The following is a 26,740-nucleotide window of genomic DNA, read 5'->3' as shown; positions in this document are numbered from 1 at the left end:
CACCAAGCTTTCGTGGCTGCTGCTGATTCCTGCTTCGTCGCTTGAGTCGCAGGCGAGCGGGTCGGGATTAATGTGCCCTGCAATGTTAGTAACATCCACGCTATTGGGCGAAACTATGCTACGCTGAAGCGCTGCTCGACGACGATATTTTCTTGCACGTGCGACAGCAAGCAGACGAAAAACGCGACTCGAATGCGTCATCAGATTTTGTGCTTACGCGATCACCTACCTTGCCAGTAGGGGGCGCTCGTGTGGCGTTCTCGTATCTTTGACGTCATCGCGCGCTCGTGTCCGGAGAGATCGAAACCGAAACTGGCCCTGATAAATGCACTGATAACAAATTAATTGATCTGTGCTGGGGCCTTTTGGGTCGCAGTCCCTTTGTTTTGGCCCACTGTGGATCGATTAAAGCAAAAATACCGGAACAGAAAATGTACGTGTCTATACTCCTTTAAGGAAAGCGGGCCTGCGTAGAGGCGGAGCCCGGCTTATAAGCGCACCATTGTTCCAGAGAGGGGTTTGACACGAAACAGATCCTCTTCAAGTGCTCACAGGCTTGGTGTGAATGACATTGGGTGGAATATATATATATATATATATACACACACACACACACACACACACACACACACACACACACACACACACACACACACACACACACACACACACACACACACACACACACACACACACACACACACACACACACACACACACACACACACACACACACACACACACACACACACACACACACACACACACACACACACACACACACACACACACACACACACACACACACACACACACACACACACACACACACACACACACACACACACACACACACACACACACACACACACACACACACACACACACACACACACACACACACACACACACACACACACACACACACACACACACACACACACACACACACACACACACACACACACACACACACACACACACACACACACACACACGTCCTGCCCAGCATCGGCCCGTGCAACTGGGGGCAAACGCCCTTGTTTCGCTGTTCGAAGTCTGCCGATTACGCGCTGAGATGCGCTGTCACGACGATTTATTACATAAATGGTGTCGGGTATCGCACACGCGGGTTGCAGAGCAAGCTCAGTACTTTCTTGCGTTCTGATCTTCCTTTTCACTCTGTGCTCAGACCCTTGCCAAATCTTTTCAGTTGCCAAGATGAGGTCGCATCTGTCGGTATCATGTCACGGAAACGTCGTTCAGGATTTCCTAAGGTTAGGTGCTACTTGAGTGCTCTTGCATAGATATCCCGTGGCCTTGTGAAACTCGCCGGTGCCGATGGTCGACGATGTATCCGCTCGAATGAGATATGTCATCGCTGCGCGGGAGTGCTGGAGCTGAGTCAGCTGAAGTGAGGATAACCGGCGAGTCTTGTCATTGAAAAGAATGCTCAGATCATAAAAGGAGCGTTTGACGATCGTTCGATGATATCACCGTCGATGCGTCGGACGTGGGGCGGGGCACGCTGTCTGCCGCTGACGGTTCGAAGCAGAACTGTATGCGGCAGAGTTGAATTATTGAATTTGCTCTCGATTCGATAGTAATAACGGTGTTGCCGGGAAGACCATTTTTATCTGAACGAACCCAGCGTGGATTCAAAAACCACTCTGAAAAAAGCGCTAACAAGCGCGATCGTTTTGATGAGTCGCGTTCGGATAACAGGGTCTACCTTCACGCTCGGGTGCTCCCTTTAGTGACAGGTGTGTGACGATGTACCCCTGTTTCTCCTTCTTTCTCTGCCGTCTCCCTCTTTTGTTGCTATCTTTAAGCACGCGCGTCGCCCCCGTTTGGCGCTTGCTTTAAAATTACTTTCTTGCCTTAGCCTTAGTTTCGACTGCATAGGGTGCGTTCCAATTCTTAGGGTGCGTTCCAATACCCCCTCGTAGACGTCTACTTAGACGGCTACGCGAGCAGCCGCCATCTTGGGACGCGTTCCAATTCTCGCGAAGCAGTCTCGCGAAGACGGCTTCGCCGAAGTCAACATCGATGCAGACTACTTTGCTGTCTAAATATGGCGGACAGAGCGCGTTTCGCGCTGAGCGAGTCGTGCGTGCGGTTGTTGCAGTAGTTGCACGGTGGTCGTGCTCTTTGCGAACGCCGGCGTATATGCATATGAACGATCTTTCAAACGTGAGTTGTTACGTCAATGTATGCGCTAGCTAGAGGCTAATTTAGCTGTCTTTATGGTCGTAAGATTCATAGCACTGCAGATTGTTTTACCGCGCTTAAGAGGAAAGCGTGCGTTGGATGCTGTTGGTCTTCTTTTTTAACTTGACGAGTTTCGTCAGTCGTGATGTTATCGACGAACTCGTCGCTTTCTGGGCACCTCGCCGGGAGTCAGGACGGCTGCTGTACGGCGCACGTGTATGTTTCTATCTTGCTGTAGTAGCCGTGGCAAACTCTTCCGCGGATTTTCAGACGTTAATCTCGGAAGAACGAACTCGCCTGACGATGCCGACTTGTTGCGCATAGATTTTTTTGTGGCTGTACATTATTAAAACGAGTTGTCTTTGGTTTCCTCGTCTAGTGGTGTAACGGCACAGTTTTTCGTTTGCTGTAGCCGGTTATCACCTTTCGTCCTTAATCTCTTCAAGTTAACAGTATTTTGCATGTTTTCATTCTTACAGCTGTGTGAATGAGACATCTGAGAAGCATGTACACTTCAGCATCAGTAATAAAAAAGGAAAAACAGACTAACGTTCTCTTCCGTCAATTCGTGATAGGACTCATTGCGTGATAAGTCGGTCTGCAACAAGTTAACCTATTAATAGTCTATCTACGTTGTGGCGATTACACATGTAATATTGTTGCTGCAAAAAATCTGCGAACCGTTAAAAACGTGATTTTCACCTGTATTGTCGTAAATCTTTAAAGAAAACAACGTTATAATAGTTCTTAAAACGGTTTAGTTCAACCTTTATGCCGCGAGGTGACGCTAGGCGTAAACAGGTAGACGCGTTCCAATACGCGAACCTGTAGACGTCTACGTAGACGTCTACGAAGCAGTCTTGCTAGACGTCTAAGAATTGGAACGCACCCTAAGGGTGCGTTCCAACGTCTAGCAAGACTGCTTCGTAGACGTCTACGTAGACGTCAACAGGTTCGCGTATTGGAACGCGCCTACCTGTCTACGCCTGGCGTCACCTCGCGGCATAAAGGTTGAACTAAAACGTTTGAATAACTATCATAACGCTGTTTTCTTTAAAGATTTACGACAATACAGGTGAAAATCCCGTTTTTAACGGTTTGCCGATTTTTTGCAGCAACAATATTATATTTGTAATCGCCATAACTTAGATATGCTATTAATAGGTTAACTTGTAGCAGACCGACTTCTCACGCATTGAGTCCGCTCACGAATTGACGGAAGAGAACGTTAGTCCGTTTTTCCTTTTTTATTACTGATGCTGAAGTGTACATGCTTCTCAGATGTCTCATTCACACAGCTGTAAGAATGAAAACATGCAAAATACTGTAAACTTGAGGGGATTATGGACGAAAGGTGATAACCGGCTACAGCAAACGAAAACTTTGTACCGTTACACCTGTTGTCCGTAGTCACTAGACGAGGAAACCAAAGACAACAACTCGTTTTAATAATGTACAGGCACAAAAAAATCAATGCGCAACAAGTCGGCATCGTCAGGCGAGTTCGTTCTTCCCAGATTAACTGAAAATCCGCGGAACAGTTTGACACGGCTACTACAGCAAGGTAGAAACACACACGTGCGCCGTACAGCAGCCGTCCCGACTCCCGGCGAGGTGCCCAGAAAGCGACGAGTTCGTCGATAACATCAATATTGAAGAATCTCGTCGTCAAGTTAAAAAAGAAGACCAACAGCATCCAACGCACGCTTTCCTCTCAGTGCGCGGTACAAGAATCTGCACTGCTACGAATCTTACGACCATAAAGACAGCTAAATTAGCCTCTAGCTAGCGCATACATTGACGTAACAACTCACGTTTGAAAGATCGTTCATATGCATACTCCGGCGTTCGCAAATAGCACGACCACCTTACAGCTACTGCAACCACCGCACGCACGACTCGCTCAGCGCGAAACGCGTTCTGTCCGCCATGTTTAGACAGCAAAGTAGTCTGCATCGATGTTGACTTCGGCGAAGCCGTCTACGCGAGACTGCTTCGCGAGAATTGGAACGCGTCCCAAGATGGCGGCTGCTCGCGTAGCCGTCTAAGTAGACGTCTACGAGGGGGTATTGGAACGCACCCATAGTGTTTCGATGTTCACTTAAGTTGGCGAAAGCCTGTTGCTTATTTATCTTTTTCTTATTTGAAGTGGTAACGACCGATTAGTAGCTCGCAGCGTTTACATCTTACTAACAACAAAGACAGCTCGTATCGGAGGTGCGCGTTAATTGCTTGTTCGAGTTGCGACTGGAAAAGCGTGGGTTCAGTACGCGGGCGGCGTGTGCCATTCGATCATTTTGCTGCCCACGTAAGGAGACGCGAAAAAAAAAAAAAAAAAAGTCACCGACGCGGAGCAACGCTGTGACGAAACAGGCGCCAGCAGATGAAAACAAAACCGAAAGTGGGAGACGTCATGCGTACATACATGAGGGATCTGCTGTGGGTTGATTGGGCGACTGCCAAATCCTTTTTAAGGTATCTGCCTCAGTGAACACCAAACACTGCTTTCGGTGTGGGTATTCCCGCGTGTTTCGCGTAGGCATGCAGGCGTCCTTTCCCGCGCAAATGCAGGGATTTCGCCACTGCTGTGGCAGCCTACATGACGTCCAACAGACAGGGAGACTAGCGCGCTTATTGATAAACTATATATATATATCTTGAAAAAGACCGGGCCCCAGTCGAAACGTCGACATGAATCCACCGTTATGTTTTTGTTTCAGAAACCAAATCGTTTCCTCTCGGGTACATGTGTTCCCATGCAAGGCCCGAGGCCGTCTTCTGCACTTTTTTCTCGAACTATGGGTCCGTTTGAGTTACTGTTTTTGTTGGCGCCCTGACATATATTCGATTACCGAAGCTCCAGTGACGATCGCTAAAAATAGTCTTATTTCTGTTCAGCTTCAGAATCGCATAGACCTAATCAAGCCCGACGAGCTCGCGAGGATCACTTCTTATTAGCAGGTGACATTTGTCGCAGTTTACGGGTTGTCTGATCGTTGAGGGTGATCCTCAGCATTTCTTTTATTTCTTTTTTTTTCAGATCTATAGTAAAAAAAATACGGAGTGCTGAACATTCAGTTAATTTACAGTGCATTTTGCCAGAGCAAAGCACATTGCTTACTAAACTCCCAAAGGCAAAACGAATATTAATTTTCAACACGGATCCCTAACTGCTCAAACATGTAAAACCGATTAAGGTTGAGCACATCCAGAAAATTGCTTTCAGGGAAAGGAACTGGCATAGTTGTCAAAGAAAAACCGTCTGAAGTTTATTAAAGCAAATAAAGCATAAAAGTGCTAGAACTCTTCAGTGACAAGCAAACGAAGACCTTCGTCAGTGCTACTACAGTCAACCCGATTGAGAAGAAAAAAAGGATGTGCTTGCACTCGTCTGCTGCTTATCGGCGCGGCCATTCGTGACGGAAGACGTTCCTCGAAGAGGTGTGGCCGGTTATAGCTGAGGAAGCATCCCATAAACTTTACTGGCGTCGAGAAAAAATAAAGAAGCTAAACGGCTCCAGTAGCGAACGTTCGCGTGCGGCGGAGCAGACGAAGCGCGACCGCCATCTTGGAAAAAAAAAAAAAAAAGCCGCGTCAGTGGCGCCATCTGTTTAGCTGGGTCACTGTTTCCGCCGCAGTCGGCGTGCTAATATTAGAATGGCGCGTCTCGGATTACGGCCCGTGTGCGCGGCTTGCAATATTTTCTTTGTTTTATCGTGTAAGGGGGGGGGGGGGTCGTGAGGCCCGAAAGTTTGTTTGCCTCCCCCCACGCTACTTTCCTCCTCGCCTACAAGGGCGCCCGGCTGTCGCCCCTTGCCGCGCGAGGTGTTGGGCTGGAGTGCCCGTTGTGAGTTGTGAGTTATGGTACCAGGTGAAGAATGGTTTACAGCCTGTACCTCAAGTTGCTCAACTAATCTGTTGAAAGACGTGGCAGGACATGCTGTTTTGTAATGTGTCTGAGTTCCGTTGACCCTGTGCCAGAGGAGTATCTAACACAAACACTGCTGTGCATTACCAAGTTTTGTAGTGCGACGTCAGTTTGCGAATAGTTGGAAAATGCACCATAATTTCTGACGTACTGTTTACACCTGATTATAATTTGTTGGGCTCATCCATTCATTTAGGTGCATAGTCTACATCCAGAGAATTGCTGTTTGCATTTCATTCAATATTGGGTGATATCGAAAAAGAAAACTTATTCTTAACATATAGCCTGTGAGCTGTATCATACCCAATATAATAGTACACTTTCGGAATAGAATGAATAGAATGAAAATTTTCATTTTCTTTAAATGCATGTTCACATTTGGCTCTGATTTATCCTCAGGGGTATTGTGGAAGCGAGTCGTGTGAAAGGAGTCAACAGAAAGTGATGCTCTATAAAGGACTGAAAATCGACGAAACTTTTTGTTGAAACATTGGCGAATGGACTGATATGCCTGTCCTCAACACTGTTCAGTTTGTTTAGTATGGTCAAGAATCCTATCTTCATGCCTTCTGTCTTTATTGTGAAAATAGTTTCTTAAGACCAGAGACAGACTAGATTTTAAGCAAATGCCTATTTTTTTTCAGCGCATCGTAGTTTAATCATTTTTACATATGAGCATAAATTGGATGTTGAGAATATGTTTAATCTTAATTTTATAGTGCCTATAAATGCCTCTTTTGTGGATTCGGGTCTATAAGTACCTATTTCCGATGTCCATGCCTATAAATGTCCTATTTTGGCTCAAATAGCCGTGATGCACCATGTTAACTATGTGAGCAGAAAATGACGAAACAACTGTTTTTCTATTTCTGACATTTTATCTTTTCAACTTGCAGAATTCGGCTGGTAAAGTGGTAATTGATCAGGATATGCTGCATTTGGGAAAGTATTTGAGTTCAGTTATACGTTCGTCCGAGCAATTCCCAGTTAGTTTCAGCTGTACGTTTAACTGGACTCTTGTTTATTGTTTGTATGAAGACCAATGTTCTGCCATCAGCCCCGCGCCAAATTCTATCGATCTGCATTATATTCAATAACCACAACGAGTAATCTCTTTGTAAAAGCATCGTTAACAAAAGCAGGAAGCGACTCTGACGCGCCATACCTCGTTCTCATATTTGGCCATGAATCTCAACCGGGCTTACCAGCCATGCCAAAATGAAAGAAGAGCACATTGTTTTGGTAGTAGAACGCTGGTAACGCTGTGCTATGCACTCCAGATGGTGATATAGCCTTCTGCCAACCTTGCGGAATTTAAGTGAGCACGCAATAGACGTGTTTTAGTGGAATCATTACAGTTGCCCGAAAATTGTGAAGCGCTCCACACAGCCCTTAGGCAACGTTTATTTCATAATGTGCCGCTAATTGGAAGAAAGTGCCGTTTGTTAAAATTTGGCTATTATGCTATAGTGTATAGGGCTCGTTTGGCCGAAAAGTCTTCACTGTATACCCTAGTTTGAGGAGAAGGTTTCAAGAACTAGTCGGAAGCAGGACGGAAAAAATATGCACTGGAATTTTTATCATAAATTGTGATACAACATATTTGTGTGCAGCATTTAGGATGATGCCATACCACTTTGCTTCTCATTTAGCATTCATCTGTTTGTCTACGCTACTTTACGATTGAGATTCGAACCCATGGCATATGTATGTACCTCAAACTGTATGCCGTTAATAGTATGCGTAGGTGTGCACAGGGAAATAAGACAAATACTGCGCCTTACTTTCCCTACAAACCACAAAACAAAATAGAAAGTAAAAAATTGCGATGGAAAAAAGCGATGTTAAAGGTGCCGTCACGCCTACTGTTAAAGCGAAGCTCAACCAAAGCGAAGCCCTTGTACTACGATATACCCGAAATGCTCATCTTTTCACACTATAGAATATTTTTGCCTGTTATTACATCATAATTTTATACCCTAGGTAACAGATATCTGCGTCATTATTGCATATGTCTTGCGCAGACAAGTACTGCCAGGATCGTCTCAAAAAAAAAAAAAAAAGGAGCTGCAGGACGCCAAACAAATATTTAATGCCAGAAGAAATCGTCTTTGAGTGAAGCCTTTAACAATGATGCAAAGCCTTTAAGCTTTGTACTCTGACGTTTGCAAGGTTTAGTTGCTGCAAACATGGCGGCGAAAAACAAATCAATATCTGGTACTTCAACAGTTCTTTTAGAAGTATTGCAATAGAATTGGACATCCAAATCTCCACTTGGAAAAATCTACCTCTAGTCTATGTGTGAAGAAATCCTTGGAATGATACAAGATGAGCACGGTGACGCCTGCTTTTCGGCATCCATAGATAAAACAACAGATGTGAAAGGACTGTTTGTTGTTCACAATTTCCAGCAGGAAAGCCCGGAGCCAATTAAAAAACAAGGCCTTTCCTTATATGCTCTATGCCTTTGGACAGAACCAAAAGGGAAACTATAGCCTATTTTTATAACCAATCTTTGAAGGTTCTCTACACAAATGACACGGAATGCAACAAGGTTTTTGCCTCTTTTACATGTCCCAGCCCTTCTAGTTGCAAGCACCAGTAGAAGCCAGAGTAGAAGCCCCTAACTACAAAGCAATGTTTATGTTATTAATGCTCAAGCACCATGTAAGTCTGATAAGTTTAATTTGTGTATGAGTGAAGATTTTCAGCTCTTATCAGGTAATTTAAACTTACCTTATTTATAATTTATTTAACTGCCTATCAAGGCATTCATTGCTTGTTTTTATTTTTGTAGCAGGACAAGCTGGGTGGTAAGACTGGTGGTAAACATAGAAAAACCTCGTCTTTTTGTAAGTGTCTTAAGGGTTTCCAACAGTTGGATTTGTATAAATTGTTTGCTTCTAAGCTCGTCAAATATGCTTTAAAAGTTTGTAATACAATGTCTAAAAAATTCTATTGATAGACAGCGACCACCCGTCTTAGCTTTGTTGAAGCATGTGAATTCTGTTATGTTGTGGGACAGCTTTTAGAAAACTGCTTTTAAAGTTCGCGCCTTTGTTAAGGTCGCAAATAATTGCGTCTGTTATTTTTCTCATCTTTAGGGAGACACTGTGTGCTGACCTTCTGATATTATATGATGTGCACTTTTGATAACAGTTTTTAAAGAAGTGTCTATTTTGCTCCATTTGGTGCCTAATTGGAATTTTACCTGCCTATTTTTGGAGTCTAAAATGCACATTTTTATTGCCTAAAAATACAGTCTCTACTTATGACTAAGTTGGCTGCTTAAGTTTAGCACACTCAGTCTGATGAGGAGCCTGCCCTAGTATTTGCATTTGTGTTAAAAACAAAATTTTAGGCATGTATTCTTATGGCCTGGTTATTCACATGGTGTTTGCTGTACAAAGTCAACACTAGATTATGTTATGAATTATTGTATTCATACCGTAATGGAAGCCATATGCACTTGCAGTTCATGCAGCTTCCTCTTATCTAGCGTACAGGTGGTTAGATAGTAAGCTTAGTTATTCAAAGTTTTGCATGCCTCACAGATAGAGGATGAAATACTTTTGGGGTTTGAAGTGGTCGTTAAATGGGGCTCGGAATTCACGCATAGTTGGCACTTGGCAGTATCTTGCTTTTTTCGCTACCTATTGTACTGTAGGTAGCGAAGCACTGGAGAAGTGGTCAGCGAATATGTCTACCTATGACAGGTAGCAATCGCAGATCCGGACCATGAAAGGGAAATAACTAGGAGAATAAGGTTGGGATGGAGCGCATTAGGCAAGTACTCTCAGATTATGATGAGCAGCTTATGGGTATCGCTCAAGAGGAAAGTCTACAACAGTTGCACTTTACCTGTACCACCTATGGGGCTGAAACGTGGAGGCTAACGAAGAAGGTTCTACTTAAGTTGAGGGCAAAGCAGAGGGCTATGGAACGAAATATGGTAGGGGTAACAATAAGAAATAGGAAGCGTGCAGAGTTGGTCAGGGAAATAACTCGAGTTAATGACATTCTAGTGGAAATCAAGAAGGGAAATGGGCAGGACATGCAGTGCAAAGAGAGGATAACTAATGGTCGCTAAGAGTAACAAATGGGATTCCAAGGAAAGGAAAGCATAGCAGGGAGCAGCAGAAAGTTAGGTGGGCAGATGAGGAAGTCTGCAGGGTTCAATTAGATGCAGCTGCTACAGGACCGGGTTAATTGGAGAAATATAAGAGAGGCCTTCGCCCTGAAGTGGGTATAGTCAGGCTGATGATGATGATGGTAAGTATTTTGTTTTAGCACTACCACTATATATGTTCAAGTGCTATACATGCCCGCTACTTATAACATTGAATTATGCATTGTTTGCAACTATGTTCAGCCTATAGAAGTGGAATTTTTTTGCAGACACATTTCTGACACTGTTTGATGTGAGTCAGGGAAGGGCTTAGGTTTTTCTTTTGGCTGTCTCCCTTCTGAAGTGACAGATTTGGCACCACTGTCCTTTGTGCTATATCTAATTGCGTTCGGTGCGGCATCCATATATGAAACACCTTCATGAACTAGCCTACAAATTTGGTGGCAGAAGCTCCTGTATTCCTCACCAGGAGTAATAACATTCTACATATAAGTTATTCCTAATGGATAGTGAAGGTAGCATACAAGGTGTAAGAGGGGGGGTCAATGGACAATTCATATAATTTATACGATGCATTATACAAGCTGCTGAGCTGATGTTTAGATGCTCTAAACTTCACAAAATCTTTACTAAGCTTGACGCATCATTACTACTTTCTTTTTTAAAGGAGTGTAAAGACTTTATATTGGTGATATGTGTTTTGTTCTTTGCAATTGTGTATAAAGCATTACTACGTATTCCTCGCTACTTGGTATTCATCTACAACGTTCAAGTAATTTGTAATTGCAGTTTTTCTTTATTGCTATTGTGGTTCCAACAGCTCCATGGAATCAAAGATCCATAGGTCATGCGAGGCATGAAAGAAAAAAAAACTGGTATATAATTGCTGCTTGTTCTTTTGTTGTTGCCATTGTGGCTGGCTTCTGCGTTGTAGTGAATCAAGACAATGAAGCAGCGATTATATTGCATTTTATCATGCCTTGCATGACCTACACTGACCTTTGATGTCACAGCCATTGTTTGGTTAATGGTACTGGAACAGTGTGAGAGAGAAACTTGATTATATAAATTATTTTTTTATTGTGGGTGGATACATGTATCACTTGCTTATCCATGTATGCTAATGGCTTACGTATCATTACCAAGGAAAATACATGCTGAGAAATTAAACAGGTGCTGTGCACCTGTCGCTATTGTGAGTATAGTACTTTTGTGTATGGAGCATAGGTGTATTAGGTGTAAGGAGGGTGCATCTGTGTGATCAATAAAGTGAACCAAACTTTAAGTTGGTCCCTATTTATTGTGCTGGAAATGTAGAAAAGACAAGGTGGCCGCATTTACTAAGTAAAGTCATAGTTGTGGTTAAAACATTTTTTTCTTGTAATTAATTTACTATGTTGCAAGTTTGCACAGTGAATACCATTTATTAACACAATAGCATTAAGGTGCTCGTGTCACAGGAAATCCGCAGACGCAAACTTAAATGCACATTAGCGAATAGGACGGTGCTCAACTACATTTGTAGAAGTAGTATACTTCACATCTTTTCCTCGTCTACTTTTGTCTTGTCCTCTGCGCTTGAATCAGCCAGTGGCGTAACATGAATTAAAAGTTCACTCGTTGATATGGCCGTCCTGTGTGGAGAACCTCTTGTTGCCTAACTTTCAGCGCAGGGGCTCTCGGAAAGTGCCCATGGAAAGACGTGGGAGACTTTGCAGGAAGTCGCTTATACACTCTGCGAGGGAGACTCACTTTCTCAGTGCCATTAACACGGAATATCAAGCTGTAAGGCCTCGCTTAACATCTCTTGGTTGCGTCTAGGCTGGCTGGTGCATTCAGTGGCCTCTGTAGCTGGGAATGCATGTGGTCTTATGGTAAACAAGAGGAGATAATCTGCACGAAAATCGAGTTTAAGCTTTTGCATCAACTCTAGGAATGTTTCTGAAGTTACACATCTTCTGGGCTTTTTGAGTGCTTGTTCAAGCATGAAGTTTTATTGCATGTATGGGTATTCCGAAGGTATTTTTTTTCACATGGTGCTCTTTATGGCCGTAGTGATATTTGTTTCCTCAAAGAAATAATAAGCAAAGAATGTAGCACTTTATGTAGTGCTTAGGCTCCTTGGTACTTTTTTTTTGTTACGCAGCTTACTTACAAAACTGATTTGACTTGTGCACTTCATATGGCCTTGTGAAAAGCATTTCATTAGATAGGTGAAGTTTGTCTTGCAGCGATGAATATTTGTTTTTAAGTATAAGCAAGCAGTTAACACTTCTTGCATTGCTTAAGGCAGTTTTTCTAGGCATGTTGATTTCATTTTTTTCATTTTTGCAGTGCTAAATGTTAGATTGATCTGCAAGCAACATAGGCACGAGCACTGTATATTGAAAACACCTGCTACTGTCAAATTATGGTTTCTTAATTTTCTGCATTTTGCACATTGAGCACACTTTGAACTGGTTCTACAAGGTGTGTGTGTGTGTGTGAGTGCACGCACGCGTACGCACGTATGGTCGTGCGTATGGTGTGTGTGTGTGGAAGAGAGAGAGTGAGTGTGTAAGTGCGCATTAAAATATCTTATGATTTTCCAAATGGCTAATGGGTTGATGGATGGTTGTTCTTAGCTACATGCGCTGACCTCATGCAGTTGAGTATTGGTGCTGCTCGAGTTCTGAGTCACGAAAAAGATTAGGCTCTTCTCAGCTTGACATTGGTTTGATAGATCTCCAACTGCGATTTATTGCGTTGTGCACTGTGTGGCATCGCACTTGGACAAACTGTTGTGCCACTTGATTAAACATGTTCTCACCAAACCCATGTGCGTCCTGTGTCTGGTGTGCTCAGCTATTCCACATCCATTTAATTTTACTGATTTGTGCCACTCTTACTAAGATGTTGCTTGGAGCATGTCGGAAAAAAGAAAAAAATCTTGGCCTAACCGTTTAGTTCTTTGGCTCATATTTTGCACAGAGGTGGCATTTAGTAGTAAGTTTTGTATAATACTATGATTGGATGGGATGCTTACCCGATTCAGTCAGAATTAATCATTAAACCTTCGTTGTGTGCCATGACGGTGAAACAAAACTGCAAGCATTTGCAGCAGTGGTATTTTTTTTTTTTTTTTTTTTGCTTTCACACACCCATCGCAGGAATGAGCTCTCACCTCAGTAATCTCCACGGTAGAGTGTTTGTTGCCTTGATGGTCACAAGTGTGCTTCTGGTAACATTGCTGCGAAAGCTTGTGGTTTTGGTTCACTGTCGCTGCAGATGATGTGGATTTAATGATTATTTTTGATTGAATCATTTAAGTACTCCTTCCAGACATAGCACTAAAAAAAAAAATCTATATGCCACCACATCCAAAATTTGAACTCGGACAAGTGAATGGCTAGCCGAGGAGTTTTTTTTTTCTTTTTTTTCTATACTTCAAACAACACAACAGTTGGTATCTTAATTTGTGCTTTGGTACTACTGGGGCTGTTTTTTTTTTTATATATATATTCTTGGGCCATTCTGTTCACATTACAAGCTGAGGTGCTGGCTGTGTTCCAGCCTTGCCATTGTTTGGTTTGGTCAATGACTCACTTTTCTTAGCTTCCCGGATTAACAGGGCGAGGAGAGTAGAGTACGTGGGTCAAAGATATTTTAGCAGTTTGAAGTTAGAGTAACGATTGCAGCTTTTTTAAAAGAAATTAAAGAAGATTGGTAGTTGTCAGTAATATGGCCGTGATTCAAACCATATATTCAGTGAAAACGAACAATTGTCTTGTATTTGAAAGGAAAGCGCTAGCTTTATTTCCTGTTTCACTGTGAGTCTAGGTTAAAAAATGTGCTTGTTAATTTTGAATGAAGTAAAAAGAAACCATTTTTTTTTTTCACAACCACGTGGGGGATGATTACCCTTAACGTAGGGAAACATATTTGGGGTCACTTCTGATAGGGCCAGTGGGCACATTGTCTGCACTCTGTTCTGGCTGTAGTGTAATTGTTAATTACTGCAAACCAGTGAGCAGCATTTATTGATTTCGGTGAAAGTCTATTGGCATTATAAAGGCAGCAAGCTGCATGATACAAGTTCTGTCTGCGCTGACTAAAAGTTGTGTGTGCTAATCCAGCAGTTGTGCAGCTTTGTCTGTTCTTTGTGTGTTAAATGGGGAAGCTGGTGGAATTATTTTGGCTAATGGGAAAACTATGCTCTTCGTTACTTTAGTGAGCATGTTAAGCTTGAAATCATGTGTTAAGGGAATCTTACACTTTTTCAGTTTATCGGTGACGAGGACGGTGTTCATTTAATTTATAGCGCTTCGCCTTAGCAAAAAGGGAAAAGCTTGATGGCAATCTGTGACAGAGGTTCATAGTTCAGCGTTATTTAAACATTTATCTGGCAATTCTGGATACTTGGAACGAGGACAAACAATGTATATTGAATCAGCTACCACGGATAAGCTGTTCCTGTAAATAAGATGATATATAGAGGTAGATTTTTAACAGTTCGTTTTCATCTTGTGATGCTGTGGCCAGCAACAAGTCTTTTTATTGCCCACTTATTGCCTTTTAATTTTAATTAGACTTCTATAGAGAAGGTTGGAGAACCAGGGCAGTATTTTTTTGACAAGGCTATTTGCACTGATTTTCCTGCAGGTATCCCGGCTTGTGATCCTCCATGAAGAAGCAGAAGATGGCAACGCCATGCCTGACCTGGAGCGTCCTGTCAAGGCCGTCAGCATGGCGGTCTCCAACCTCATCAAGGTTGGTTGCTGTGCCTTCGCGGCTGTTGCATCACTACTGAGTTTAGCATCTACAAGTCACCAGACTGGTTTAAACAAACTCCAAGCTTAGCTAGAAGAGAAGGCATAACAACACTTACATTCAAGGGTAGTGTTTGCATTAAGTTTTGGACAGTGGACTCATGGACCATTTGGCAGAAGTTCCATATTTAGATGGAGTGTGGCACGAGACAACATATTAGACATTCGACAGTTTCATCTGCAAGTGAGCAGCAGGTGGGAGAGAGCAAGGAGTCTTTTTTTTTTTTTTTGATCATACTTGCTCAGCTCTAAGTTCCCTCTTCACGTCTACCATCTCTGCTTCCTTTTCTTTGGCCTCGTGGTGGAAACTATTAGCTTTGACAGTTATGTCTTTCTTAATACCATTGTTTTCAAAGAGACTAATGGCTGACCACCTACAGAAATGGGAGAAACAGACATGTGCCACACTTGGAACTGGGATGGGGAGGCTGACACACTAATCCTCCTAGCTGCTCTATTCTTGCCACAGAAAGGGCAACTTTGCATTTCTAACGGAGGCTATATGCTTGTGGCTGTGTGCTATCATCATGCACCTATTTCGTGCTTTGTCTGAGTTATGGAGTTTTCCTTTGCATTGACATAGTGAAATGGAGGTTAGAACTCCTGTGAGTGATTGGAATGCATCACTGAGGTGAAAGAAGTTACGTCCTTTGTAGTGCAAGCGTGTAAACTATTTCCATAGCGTTAATGACATGGTTGGCCGATGCTAAGTTGAGTGTCGACCAAAATGATTGGGTGTTGGGTGCACTGGTGGTGCATAAAGTCGAGCTGAGGGACGGGAACTTAAGAGTGCACAATAGCAGACGACGCGTCACTGAGATGAAAGAAGTTACATCCTTTGTAGTGCAAGCGTATAAACTATTTCCACAGCATTAACGACATGGTTGGCCGGTGCCAAGTTGAGTGTCGACCAAAATGATTGGGTGTTGGGTGCACTGGTGGTGCATAAAGTCGAGCTGAGGGACGGGAACTTAAGAGTGCACGATAGCAGACGACGCCAAAATGGGTGGTACCGTAAGAATTGAAGAAAAATGCTCCCATCATGTCAATGTGCACTTCATTTGCACGTGTAGTGCACAGATTTTTGCTCTCATTGTGCTGGCTGGTAGACAGGCACTCCAGTCATTGTTTTCTCGTGCCACTGTGTGTTTATTTTTTAAAGTGTTAAAAAAAGAAAGTAACCGCCTAAACTCTTTTTTTCTTGCGTTTCGAGGTTGGGCGTGAGACGATCAACAGCAGTGATGACCAGATCCTGCGGCAAGACATGCCGGCCGCACTGCAGCGGGTCGAGCAGTCCTCCAAGCTGCTTGAGGAGGCCTCGGCCATGCTCAAGGCTGACCCCTACTCCCAGCCCGCCCGCAAGAAGCTCATCGAGGGAGCCCGGGGTGGGTGTCACACATAGTCTTACTTGTCGCTGGCAGCTGTAAGCTCATCACACCAACACTGGAGTTGTAGCTGAAGCCAGTGCCAAATAATCACAAGAAAAGCGCGAAGGAAGTGCTCTCAACTTTGCATTCAGTGGTCGTTATCTAGATATGCAGGCATCTAATCTTGTCTCAGTGTACCTGGCTCTCTGGAGTGACAGGGAAAGGTCTGAGGCAGATGATACCACCTCTCTATATCTAATTTCCTGGTGATGTGCTTCTGAACTCATTGCCTCTCCTCTCCTCCAACAGAACCAATCCGTTAAGATATTTCAGTCTCATTACTGCAACCATTTTCATCCCATAAGGAACGGAATGACCTTGAAGTAAACTTGAAAAGAAGCTTTCTACAGTAGTTTGTGACCTCTTTAAGGTTTGAAGCTGTAGCGTTATGGAAGTGGATACAACAGAGGGGAAAAGATTGAAGGTAATAAAGTTGGCATGCTAAACCAAATGACCTGGTGAGTTGCGTGGCATTTTTTTTTTTTTTCGAATTTACCACAGTGTGGCATTTGTTTAAAAAAAAAAAATGCTGAGTGCACAGTTGAGAGTTGGATTTTGCAGGGGGTGGACGAATAGAAAAACTAAATTACAGCTGCACTGCCTTGCGGACCAACCAGCTGTCTTTTGTTACAGGAAGCAGAGCATACATATCACATCCTATTTTCATGCTTTTCAGTCAGCTGGTATGCCCGTCTTCGTTGAAGTATATTTGCGCCTTGCACCCTGCATTCCAAACATTTTTGCCCCCGGCTCTACATATCTGTTCTGGACGATAGTTACATTCTGCGAATCGTAAATTGCTTGGAGATCTGAGCCCCGCTCATCTGAGCAGGGGCAGTGTTCTGTGACATACTGCTCATATCTTCTTTTAATGCAGGGCTTGACTCTTTCGTGTGAAAAAAAAAGATTGGAACCTTGCCATTGTTTGCTCTGAGAAGTGGCAGGATGCTGCAGTATCTTTTATTCACTGGGATGTTGCCCCTTTACTTACTTGTAATTAATGACAGTAACAAACTGCGCTACCAGATAATAATTTTGTAATGACTTGTGGAATCGCACCATGTTTGCAGGCATCCTGCAGGGAACATCCGCCCTGCTGCTCTGCTTTGACGAGTCTGAAGTGCGCAAGATCATCCGCGAGTGCAAGAAGGTGCTCGACTACCTGGCCGTGTCCGAGGTGATCGAGTCCATGGAGGACCTCGTGCAGTTCGTCAAGGTGTGCTGTCCTTGCAGTCGGCCTACAGGTTTTATGGATTGATATTTTCGTCTCAGGTGATAAAGCACAGAGAATCCGGCACCATTTTTACAAGGTCTCCATCCACTCAGTGCAGAGCTGTCGGTACGATGCCACTTGGTCTGTCCTAGTACTATCTCCAGCATTGTATCCTGCCATGGTGGTGCAGTGGTTAGGGCACTAGACTTCTGTGCCCAAGAATGTGGGATCAAATCCCAGCTGCGACATTCGCTTTTCGATGGAGGTAAAAAGCAAGGCGTCCGTGTGCTTTGCAATGTCAGTTCACGTTAAAGAACCCCGGATGGTCGAAATTTCTGGAACCCTTCACTATGGCGTCTATAGCTTTAGCATGCTTTGGGACATTAAACCTCATAAAACTAAAAACAATCTCCAGCATTGTGTTTTCCTGCAAGCTTGTTCATCTTTTCTTATACATAGGTGAAAAAGTGAGATTGAACTCCCATACACTTGCACCATTACTTCAACTGCTTCATACCGGTTTTATTCAAATCGGCAGCATATCTTTATTTACATTATGTCGTAAAGAAGCCCATAACATAGTGGAATCTTAATTTTGGCGATATGCCTGGCTTCTCTTGGTGAAATGGATAAAGAGGGAGTAATAAATAACATTAGGGGCACCAATTTGAATGAGATGAAGTTCTCAGACAGGAAACTTGCTAAGATCACTTTGACAACCGGTAGACAAGAGCAGTGGCCTCTTGGAGGTCCCTAAGAGAGCCTTTTATTCAGTAAGCTGTTGAATTAGCTCCTAATAATGATGGCAGATATTTATTGATAATTCAACAGCTACAGTCATCTGCGTGGTCTTATTCATATCATATCATATGTATCATATGACCCAAAGTCAGTCGAGTCCCGCTGGTGACTGATGTGTCACTTGTGCTTGACGGAGCTTGGTGGGACATGCAGGACATGAGCCCGTGCCTGACGAAAGTGTCACGGGACGTGGATGCGCGAGAGAAGGAGCTGACGCACCAGGTGCACCGCGAGATCCTGGTGCGGTGCCTGGACTCGGTCAAGGTGCTGGCGCCTATCCTCATCTGCAGCATGAAGATCTTCGTCCAGATCCTGGCCCAGTCTGGCAAGGGCGTCGAGGAGGCCGCCGAGAACCGCAACTACCTAGCCCTGCGCATGACCGAGGAGATCAACGAGATCATCCGTGTCCTGCAGCTCACCACCTACGACGAGGAAGAGTGGGACGCCGACAATCTCACCGTCATGAAGAAGGCCCAGGTAAGCGGGTTCTTTCAGATTACTTTCAGTCGAGCAACTGTGGAAGCAGGAAGTGTGATCTATTCACACTTCTCTATGTTCTACCTCAGGCTGTTTGTCTATCCACTTCAGAGATAGACGAACAACCTTAGCTTGTTTTGGCTGAAGCACATGTCTCTTGCTGACACACTTGTATCCATATTCTTTGGGGGGCATCTGCTTTGAAAATGATGAGTAGCAGATATGATGGCATTCCTTTGCTCGGTTGTGGTATGTGACATACTGGCTTTCCAGCTGAAATTCTCGCAGGTGTGTTTTTGGTTGTGAAACCATTTCATTTCAACTGTCTCGTTTGGTGTCACTTGGTTTAGAAGATGTGCTAAGCTCTAAGCGCCTGAGGAGGGGATGCACAAAAAGCTGTCAAGCCTACCAGTGTTTGCTCAACCAGTTCGTCCTTAAAACTTGTTTGTACATATAGGTAATGCAAATTTGATATCTCTTAAATTTTGTGCCTTTATCTGGTCGCCCAGACGTAGTGATAACTCTGTAGTGGGTATTGTTCTCATGTTTTTTACTGCACAAAGAATGATAGTCTCATTACAATGAGCAGTGGGTTTGAAAAATGGTGCCATCTTTCTACCATGCATGCCTCGTAGGTAACACACTGAGTAAAAAGAAATTGCTTTAGCATATTGTTCCTATTTTTTTCCCCAGAATGCCATTGCCGGCAAGATCCAGTCTGCACACGATTGGCTCGAAGACCCGACGGCTGTCACTGGAGGCGTGGGTGAGAAGTCACTGAGACACATCCTGGACTATGCCAAGCGGGTGGCTGACAGGTCCCTGCCCGCTGACGGGGATGCCATCCGCAAACTCTGTGGCGACTTGGAGTCCATGACTAACGCCCTCTGTGAGCTACGCCAGGAAGGCAAGGTGAGGGACATGATTATTTCTTTTCTGCAAGTCAAAGCATTTGTAATTTTCGAGTTGTGCAAATTTTGTTTTCATTGTGCTTAGCTGATCAGACCTATTTTTGTATAGCTAACTTTGCACGGTTTTAATTATGCACTTCCACCAAGTGATGTTCCTTTAGTTTCTCGCTCAACATGGCAGTACAGTAGTTCAAAGAAGTCTTAAGAGTGTATTACCAAAGGAATGGTATTGAAGGACCACCAGACTACAGTAGAATCTCTGTGGTATACATATGATACATTAGACAACGCTAGGTAGGAATTGGAGCCACCATGGTGGCTTAGTGGTTCAGGTTCTTGACTGGTGATCGCAAGGATGCAGGTTTGATCCTTGTTACAGTGGCTGCTTTTTGGTGAATGCAAAATGCGAGGTGCCAGTGTATTATGCAACGACAGTGCATGCTAAATAATCCCAAGTAGTCAAAATTTCAGGTGCCCTCCACTACAACTTTCTTCATGGCTGATGTCATTTTGAGACTGAAACCTATAAACCAAACTGAACCAGACATAACTGGAATGACAAAAGTATCCAGATGCTTTATTCTGCTGTGCAACCTCATGGATGCTTGACTTGCATTGATGTCTGCAGGTTTCATGATGTTGCATGCATCCATTTCAAACAAGCTGTTCTTGTACATTGCCTAATGATAAACAGTTTAAACTGAAACTAAAATTACATGTGCATTCAATTATAATTTATTTATTCGTGACTAAACCAGACATTTTTGTTGCTATTCCTTGAAGCAAATTTTTGTGGCGATTGTTTCCAACCCTGCTGCTCTTATTTGTTGTAGGGTGCCTCTCCCCAGGCGCAGTCGTTGGCTCGCGGAGTCGGTCTTAAGTTGCGCGAGCTGAACAACCTTGTCAGCCAGGCCATCATCAATGTTGAGCGTAGTGGCATCCAGCAGCTGGCGCACACCGTGGGTGGTCGAGTGGAGCAGGCGCTCAAGTGGCTCGTCAACCCCGGCGTCTCTGACAAGGGCCTCGGTGGGTTCGTTGAGCTCTTGGAGCTGTGTTTGCTTGAGAGTCACTGCAAGATGCATCGCATACTTTACAAGACAATGAAAGCAAAGGAATTGACCTGTTAAAGCGAGATTCAGTGACGGTATATTTTAGTGCCATGTAGGGACACCCTTTGCACCAGCTCCCTTTGCTTGTGTTACGCTGACACTGAAGCAGAATTGGGAAACATATGCCTTCATCCTGTAGCTCTAAATGTTTTCACATAGTCTGAGACTCGTTTCAACTTGACTTATGAATTTAAGCAAGTGTAGATAGATAATAGTGTATCGTAGTGGTGACAAGGCCGTTGATACCAAAAGAAGACACAGGCTTGATGGTACTGAAATGAACCCTTTATTGGACTGACTTGCGCCCGTAAAAGAACTAAGCAACTCGGCGGCGGCGATAGCAACAAACGTGCTGGTCGATCGTTGAACAAAGAATGCCCGTCGCACTTATCAACACTCAATTTAAAGGCTGCTCAGAACAATCTAGATAACGTCGCAACTGCTACAAGCACAAGCTGGAACATTGTAGAAAGACACACGAGTGGCCGGAACCTTCGAGACAGATCTCGGTGCATCTTGCACTACGAAACTGATAAAGGTAAGTCTCGCGACATCGAGCATTAACAAACAAACAATACAGAACTGATACGCGATCCAGAATCAGAGTCATAAGGCCGCATGCCGGCGGCTGTTAAAAAGACAACAAATACAGTTTTGAAGGTTTCGCGGCAATAGAATAATGGTATATGTTTGGGGGTTCATTTGTGATTATAGTTTAACTGCAGGGATGTCTGTTAGGTGGGTCATGAGGCATTAATTAAGGGGTTGCAACTCTGACATGTAATGGATCAGATTACATAAATTTGTACCGTCTAATTGTCAAACTGACTCATGATGATGCTATTTCATATTCATGATAACCACAGTATCTCAGTGGGGTTTAATTAATGCCATTGCCTTTATAAGAACACTCATAACTGTAGCCCTGGTTTTGGAGGTGCTGTGCATGGCGCTTGCACTGTAGTATAGAGAGCTCAAAACCGTTTCGAAATGGCTCTAAATCCTGTGGACTGCCACCTTTCATGGACCATTGTAACCTCGGCTGTCCTTTTTCAAAATGTACTCCTCCTTATGGGTAGTATCTGCTTTCGTAAGAGACTGAAAAAGACCTTTTGTCACCTCCTGGCTGACTGCCGTCGCTCTCTTGCTCCCCAGGCGAGCATGCCATCCAGCTGACGGTGGAGGAAGGTCGGCGGACAGCAGAGAGCTGCCCGATGCCACAGCGGGCGGAGATTGTCCAGCTGTGCAATGAGATTGACTCGCTCACGCGCAAGCTCAAGGACCTCTGCAGGCGGGGGCAGGTGTGTGTGCTGGTCATCGTTCTGAATGCGTGACCTTCAGGCCTTATTTTATGAAGCATGTTTTTGTCTGAAGCAATATCTTAAAACCTGAATGTGCTGAGCAGAAATGCATGCCAACTACTACTGCTAAAGCCAAGCTGTTGTGTTTTGCAATGGCTCTGTTCCTACAGATAAGAAATGAGGAAAGCACAGCAAGCAAAAGATAGTGTGCTCTAATAGTCATTCTCTTCACTTCCTTCAAGGAGCTTGTCCTATTTGTACTCCACTTTCCTCAATTGCTAACACTGCAGTCTTTTCTTCTAAATTATCAAGACAATTTTCTTGCTGCTTCCGAGTGAATCATGCACTGCATGATTGATGGACGTTTTGCGTAACAGTAATTTTTTCCATTTCCTTGCTGTGCCATGTTTTCGTACCTGCTATTCCGACCCCGTATTAGCTATCACTGCAGCGGACTGGATGCATTGCTTACTTTGTATGTTTTCGTTTTTGCCAAGGTGAAACTGTGTGGTGAGAATAATCGTTAATATTACAGTGGGGATCCCCATTCCGAACCCTGTTTACTCGTGGCATAAGCTTTTCGTTTTATGCATGCCCTTTGGTTCCCCACTCTGGCTGCAGGGAAACTCCCCCGAAGCCCAGCAGACTGCGCGACTGATCTCGTCCAAGTTGCTCGAACTCAAGCACAAGATCCAGAAAGCACTCGTCAACAGGGTGAGTGGCTGAGCTTTGCGTAGCCCATGTGAAAAATGTTATCTTGTGGTGTCAGGCTGTGATTCTGCGAAACCTGTCTCGGCTGCGAGGTTCAAGCATGTCCAAGGGTGCAGCCATAATGTTTACCGACAGGAAAAAAAAACTGTGTTTTGCAATGCTAGCTGGTACAGCCAGACCGCACTGAAGTTTTGTGTTTGTCTTCTGCCTGAAATAACAGAAAAGCCATTGTTATATAGGAAGGCCATTTATTGTTGTGGTCATGTGACCGATGCAGCTGTGTCATAACACAGGGGTCATATGACTGCTGTTGCATCACATTGGTCAAGTGACCTTAAGGGGAGACGCGGGTCTTAAAACGATCGAAAATGGTCAAAAAGTCGATTTTGGGAAAAACTCATTTTCGGAAGGTTTATCCTTTCGAGCATCTACAGTAAAATTATTAACGCTGAATTCGGTCGGGAAATGCGATAAAATCGGCTTTCAAAACACCACGGCAGCGACGAAATGGCCCCGAAAAGAGAGACTTTGTTCGAACTTCCCGCGCGCGCCGCCGGCGTTGCAGCCGGCCGATCGCCGCCATCTTGGGCTTGTTTTGAAGCTGGTTTCTTTGTGCGCAATTTGAGCTATCTCAAAATGGCGTCGCTCAAGCCGAGCGGCGGTTCGGGCCGGTTTCCCGAAGGCCGTTTTCGGGTCGCTGATTGGCTCGCACGCGGCGCGCTTCGCGCGCGCGCCGTTCTGCGCCTCCCATTGGCTGGTGTGACCGTCTACGTCATTTTTTTTTTTCTTTCTCTTGCGTTCGCCGCTGTGGCTGTCGCTTCGTGCGCGTCTGATTTTGCGCTCGTGTTTCTCTGCACGCCGTGTTTCCGCCTTGTGCCGGGAGTTTCTCTTTGCGATCGAGATGCCGGGAGACAGTCGATTGAAACCGAGCACGCAACGAGCTTTTGGAAGCCAGAAGAAACGTCCGTGGAACAAAAACAGCAGGCAGCGGCCACCAGTGCGTCGCCGGGACCTGCAGTGCCGGACTCGTTGGATCCGCCGGGTACATCAAGCACGCTGCCCGATGACGGCACCGCGGGACCAAGTTGCAGCACGAATCGTATCTCGGATCGTGGTACACTTCGTGTTGATGCTGTGTACTATTCGTCGACCGAGCAGGCGCAGCGTGTTGAGCGATCGGCGCAAACAAAGTCCGTTCTGTCGGAAAAGTCGGCAACCCAGCGCAAGTTCGACCTTCTTGGCGTCAGTGTGGATTACCAGACAGCTGATGCCGGTACCCAGTTCGTGATTGTGGACTTGAAGGTTTTGAACAATTTTTTCGCGCAAGCGAAGTGCGGAACCTGCAGCGCAGGAAGTCTGCGTTTGAGCAAGGCAACAGATAAGGAGTACGGCCTTGCTGTAAAGCTTCTGCTTGTCTGCAAAAACTGCGATTTCGAACAGAAGCAGTTCTCTTCCCCAAGAATAAGCGAAGCAGTTCCCTTCCCCAACTGTTTGCCTGGTGGAGCTCTCGTCTCCTTGGCTCCAGTCCTCACTTTCACCTCAAAAAAAAAAAAAAAGAAAAAAAAAAGTCAACCCCTAACTTCTGAAAGTAACCTCTATAATTTCATCACACTTACACATTCGACATTTTTTTTTTAAATGTTTCCTTGGATGGAATAAGACACTTTTTGTTTTGTTTTGTAGGGAAACTGATAGGGAACATCTGAGTAACATCCGTTGTCGAAGATTCTTCCCAATATTTTCTGCACTCAGTGTCAAAACTTCAAATGAGTTTTTCTCAGCTTCATGTTTTTTGGTGACATGACTAGCCTTACGGAACTTTTCATTGGGTTTTTGTGGTGCAATTTTAATAAATCTTATACCGTTGAATTCAGAAAGGTTTGAACTGTGGAGCTATGCTATTTTTATATTGCTAAGTTGAACATATCAAATTTATTGAACAATAATGTCAGCTAATTATATTTTCGAATTGTGGGGCATCTACATAATTGAATATTTTTATACTGTGATGTACATCAATGATAATATAAGTAGCATAGCTCCACATGGCAGGTCTTTGGCTACAACTACATTTTAATCGGAACGTAAAAATATTGAGGGAAACTGTCCTAACGACCCGTAAGAAATTACCAAATTAGGCTTTGGTTATTTCCCAATAACATTAGAACTAATTGAGATAGAGTAAAACTAATTACATTTTTGAAAACAGGAGGAAGAAATACATATACACACCCAATTTCGTTATTATATCTCTAAAAATAAAAATTTTCATTTTAAGACCAGTGTCTCCCCTTAAGTCGTGACAATTTTCGCATTAATAAGCCACGTGACGTGGCGTATTGGTCACTTTAATGAGTCATGCTTAAGGCCTCGTAATTTTCTGAGGTGCAAAATGTTAAATTTGACATAACAGAGAATATGTGGCAGTCCGGGGAAAGCCTCCTGCGCATTAATGCATGCTGCCTTTTGTACGGAAGCAGCTGCCCGCTTCGCTTCGATGGCCCAAGTTCACTGAAAAGTTGCCATTTTTCCTCGGCATCCAAGCCTGGGGTCGTATTATGAGTTTATATCGTTATCCCAAGTGTCGCTGTCTCCCCGACCTCGAGTCATTTGATTGGTGGACACACTGGAACCAGATGTCATTACCATTTTTGGTTTCAGCGTTTTCATGGACCCTAGTGGGTGTCATGAATAGGGAAAAAGAGATCGTACTGTATTCATAGCGCTTGTGCGGTATAGTATGGCTTCAAATACTATAGCACCATTTGCTTTCTAAAGCGGGTGGTTGAAGCAAAAAAGTGCGATATATTTGTGCAAACACTGTAGTACTGCTTTTGATAGGCTTCAGCATAATAACTGGTCCCATAGAAGCGTGCAGGCACGCTGCTGCCAGAACCACAGTGTTTGACATCCTAGCTTGCTTGGGTGGTTGGACTTGGGGGAGCAAGTGTGTGAAGATGCCGGAAGAAGTTTGTTTATTGCCAGCTTTCGTGTTTTAAGAGAATTCAGATGATCAGATCGAACACATTTCCAGACTATTATTTCTACTGATAACCACAGATGCAGTAGCATTGGGGAAAAAATGCCTAGTTTTTAACATACAGTTACTTCAGAAATTCTAAAAATCTGCGATTTTTCATGAAATCACCAAAATTAGCCGGGATCCCTCTAATTGATCACGGAGCTGTGACATACATTATACCACTTGTATCACCCCCTTTAAACACCTGATTGTTAACTCGTGTGATGTTATCCCCTTCATTTTGTGCACGTGGGGAGCGCATTTATGCACATTAATGTTCTTGGATTGCTTTCTCATCTAAAAACTGCCTCTCTCACTATTTACTTTCCCCACATTTCAATATGTGAAGCTTCAGAGCTCTTTGAAGGCTTGCCTCACTGATTTCGTTCTCTGCTGCAGGTAGTAGAGGACTTCATAGACATCACCACTCCATTGAAGCTGTTTACTGAGGCCGTGCATGCTCCCGAAGGTGAGGGCAGCTACCGCGTGACTGTATGCCTTTTCACGGGCGCCAGTTGAGCTTACAATTCAGTGATTAGCCATCTGTATTATGTTGGTGTAGGTTGGTTGGTTCATGGGGTTTAACATACCAAAGCGACTAAGGCTATGAGAACCCCGTAGTGGAGGGCTTTGGAGATTTCTACCACCTGGGGTTCTTTGACATGCACCAGCATTGCACACGGGTACTGTGC

General features: G+C 44.1%; 1 protein-coding gene across 5 annotated transcripts in view; it reads left to right on the top strand.

Moving 5' to 3' along the window:
* Positions 1–26,740, top strand: part of Vinc (vinculin) — a 56,507-nt gene that overhangs the window by 1,738 nt on the left and 28,029 nt on the right. For 2 of the 5 annotated variants that reach the window (XM_084576377.1, XM_084576380.1), the window contains exons 2-10: positions 14,910–15,017; positions 16,290–16,461; positions 17,574–17,719; positions 18,671–18,994; positions 19,688–19,906; positions 20,739–20,931; positions 22,170–22,315; positions 22,937–23,029; positions 26,448–26,517. In XM_084576377.1, the coding sequence (XP_084432503.1) occupies positions 14,910–15,017; positions 16,290–16,461; positions 17,574–17,719; positions 18,671–18,994; positions 19,688–19,906; positions 20,739–20,931; positions 22,170–22,315; positions 22,937–23,029; positions 26,448–26,517 (1,471 nt within the window). Of the gene's footprint in view, positions 1–11,935; positions 12,054–14,909; positions 15,018–16,289; positions 16,462–17,573; positions 17,720–18,670; positions 18,995–19,687; positions 19,907–20,738; positions 20,932–22,169; positions 22,316–22,936; positions 23,030–26,447; positions 26,518–26,740 lie in introns of those variants that run through there. The other 3 variants (XM_084576379.1, XM_084576376.1, XM_084576378.1) reach the window with 3 other exon arrangements.

This window comes from Amblyomma maculatum, chromosome 8 (assembly GCF_055883805.1).
Source record: "Amblyomma maculatum isolate TAMU_Amacu chromosome 8, ASM5588380v1, whole genome shotgun sequence".
In the NCBI taxonomy this organism is placed as follows: domain Eukaryota; kingdom Metazoa; phylum Arthropoda; class Arachnida; order Ixodida; family Ixodidae; genus Amblyomma; species Amblyomma maculatum.
The sequence above is the reverse complement of the archived record's forward strand: the minus strand, read 5'-3'. Positions and strand labels throughout refer to the sequence as shown.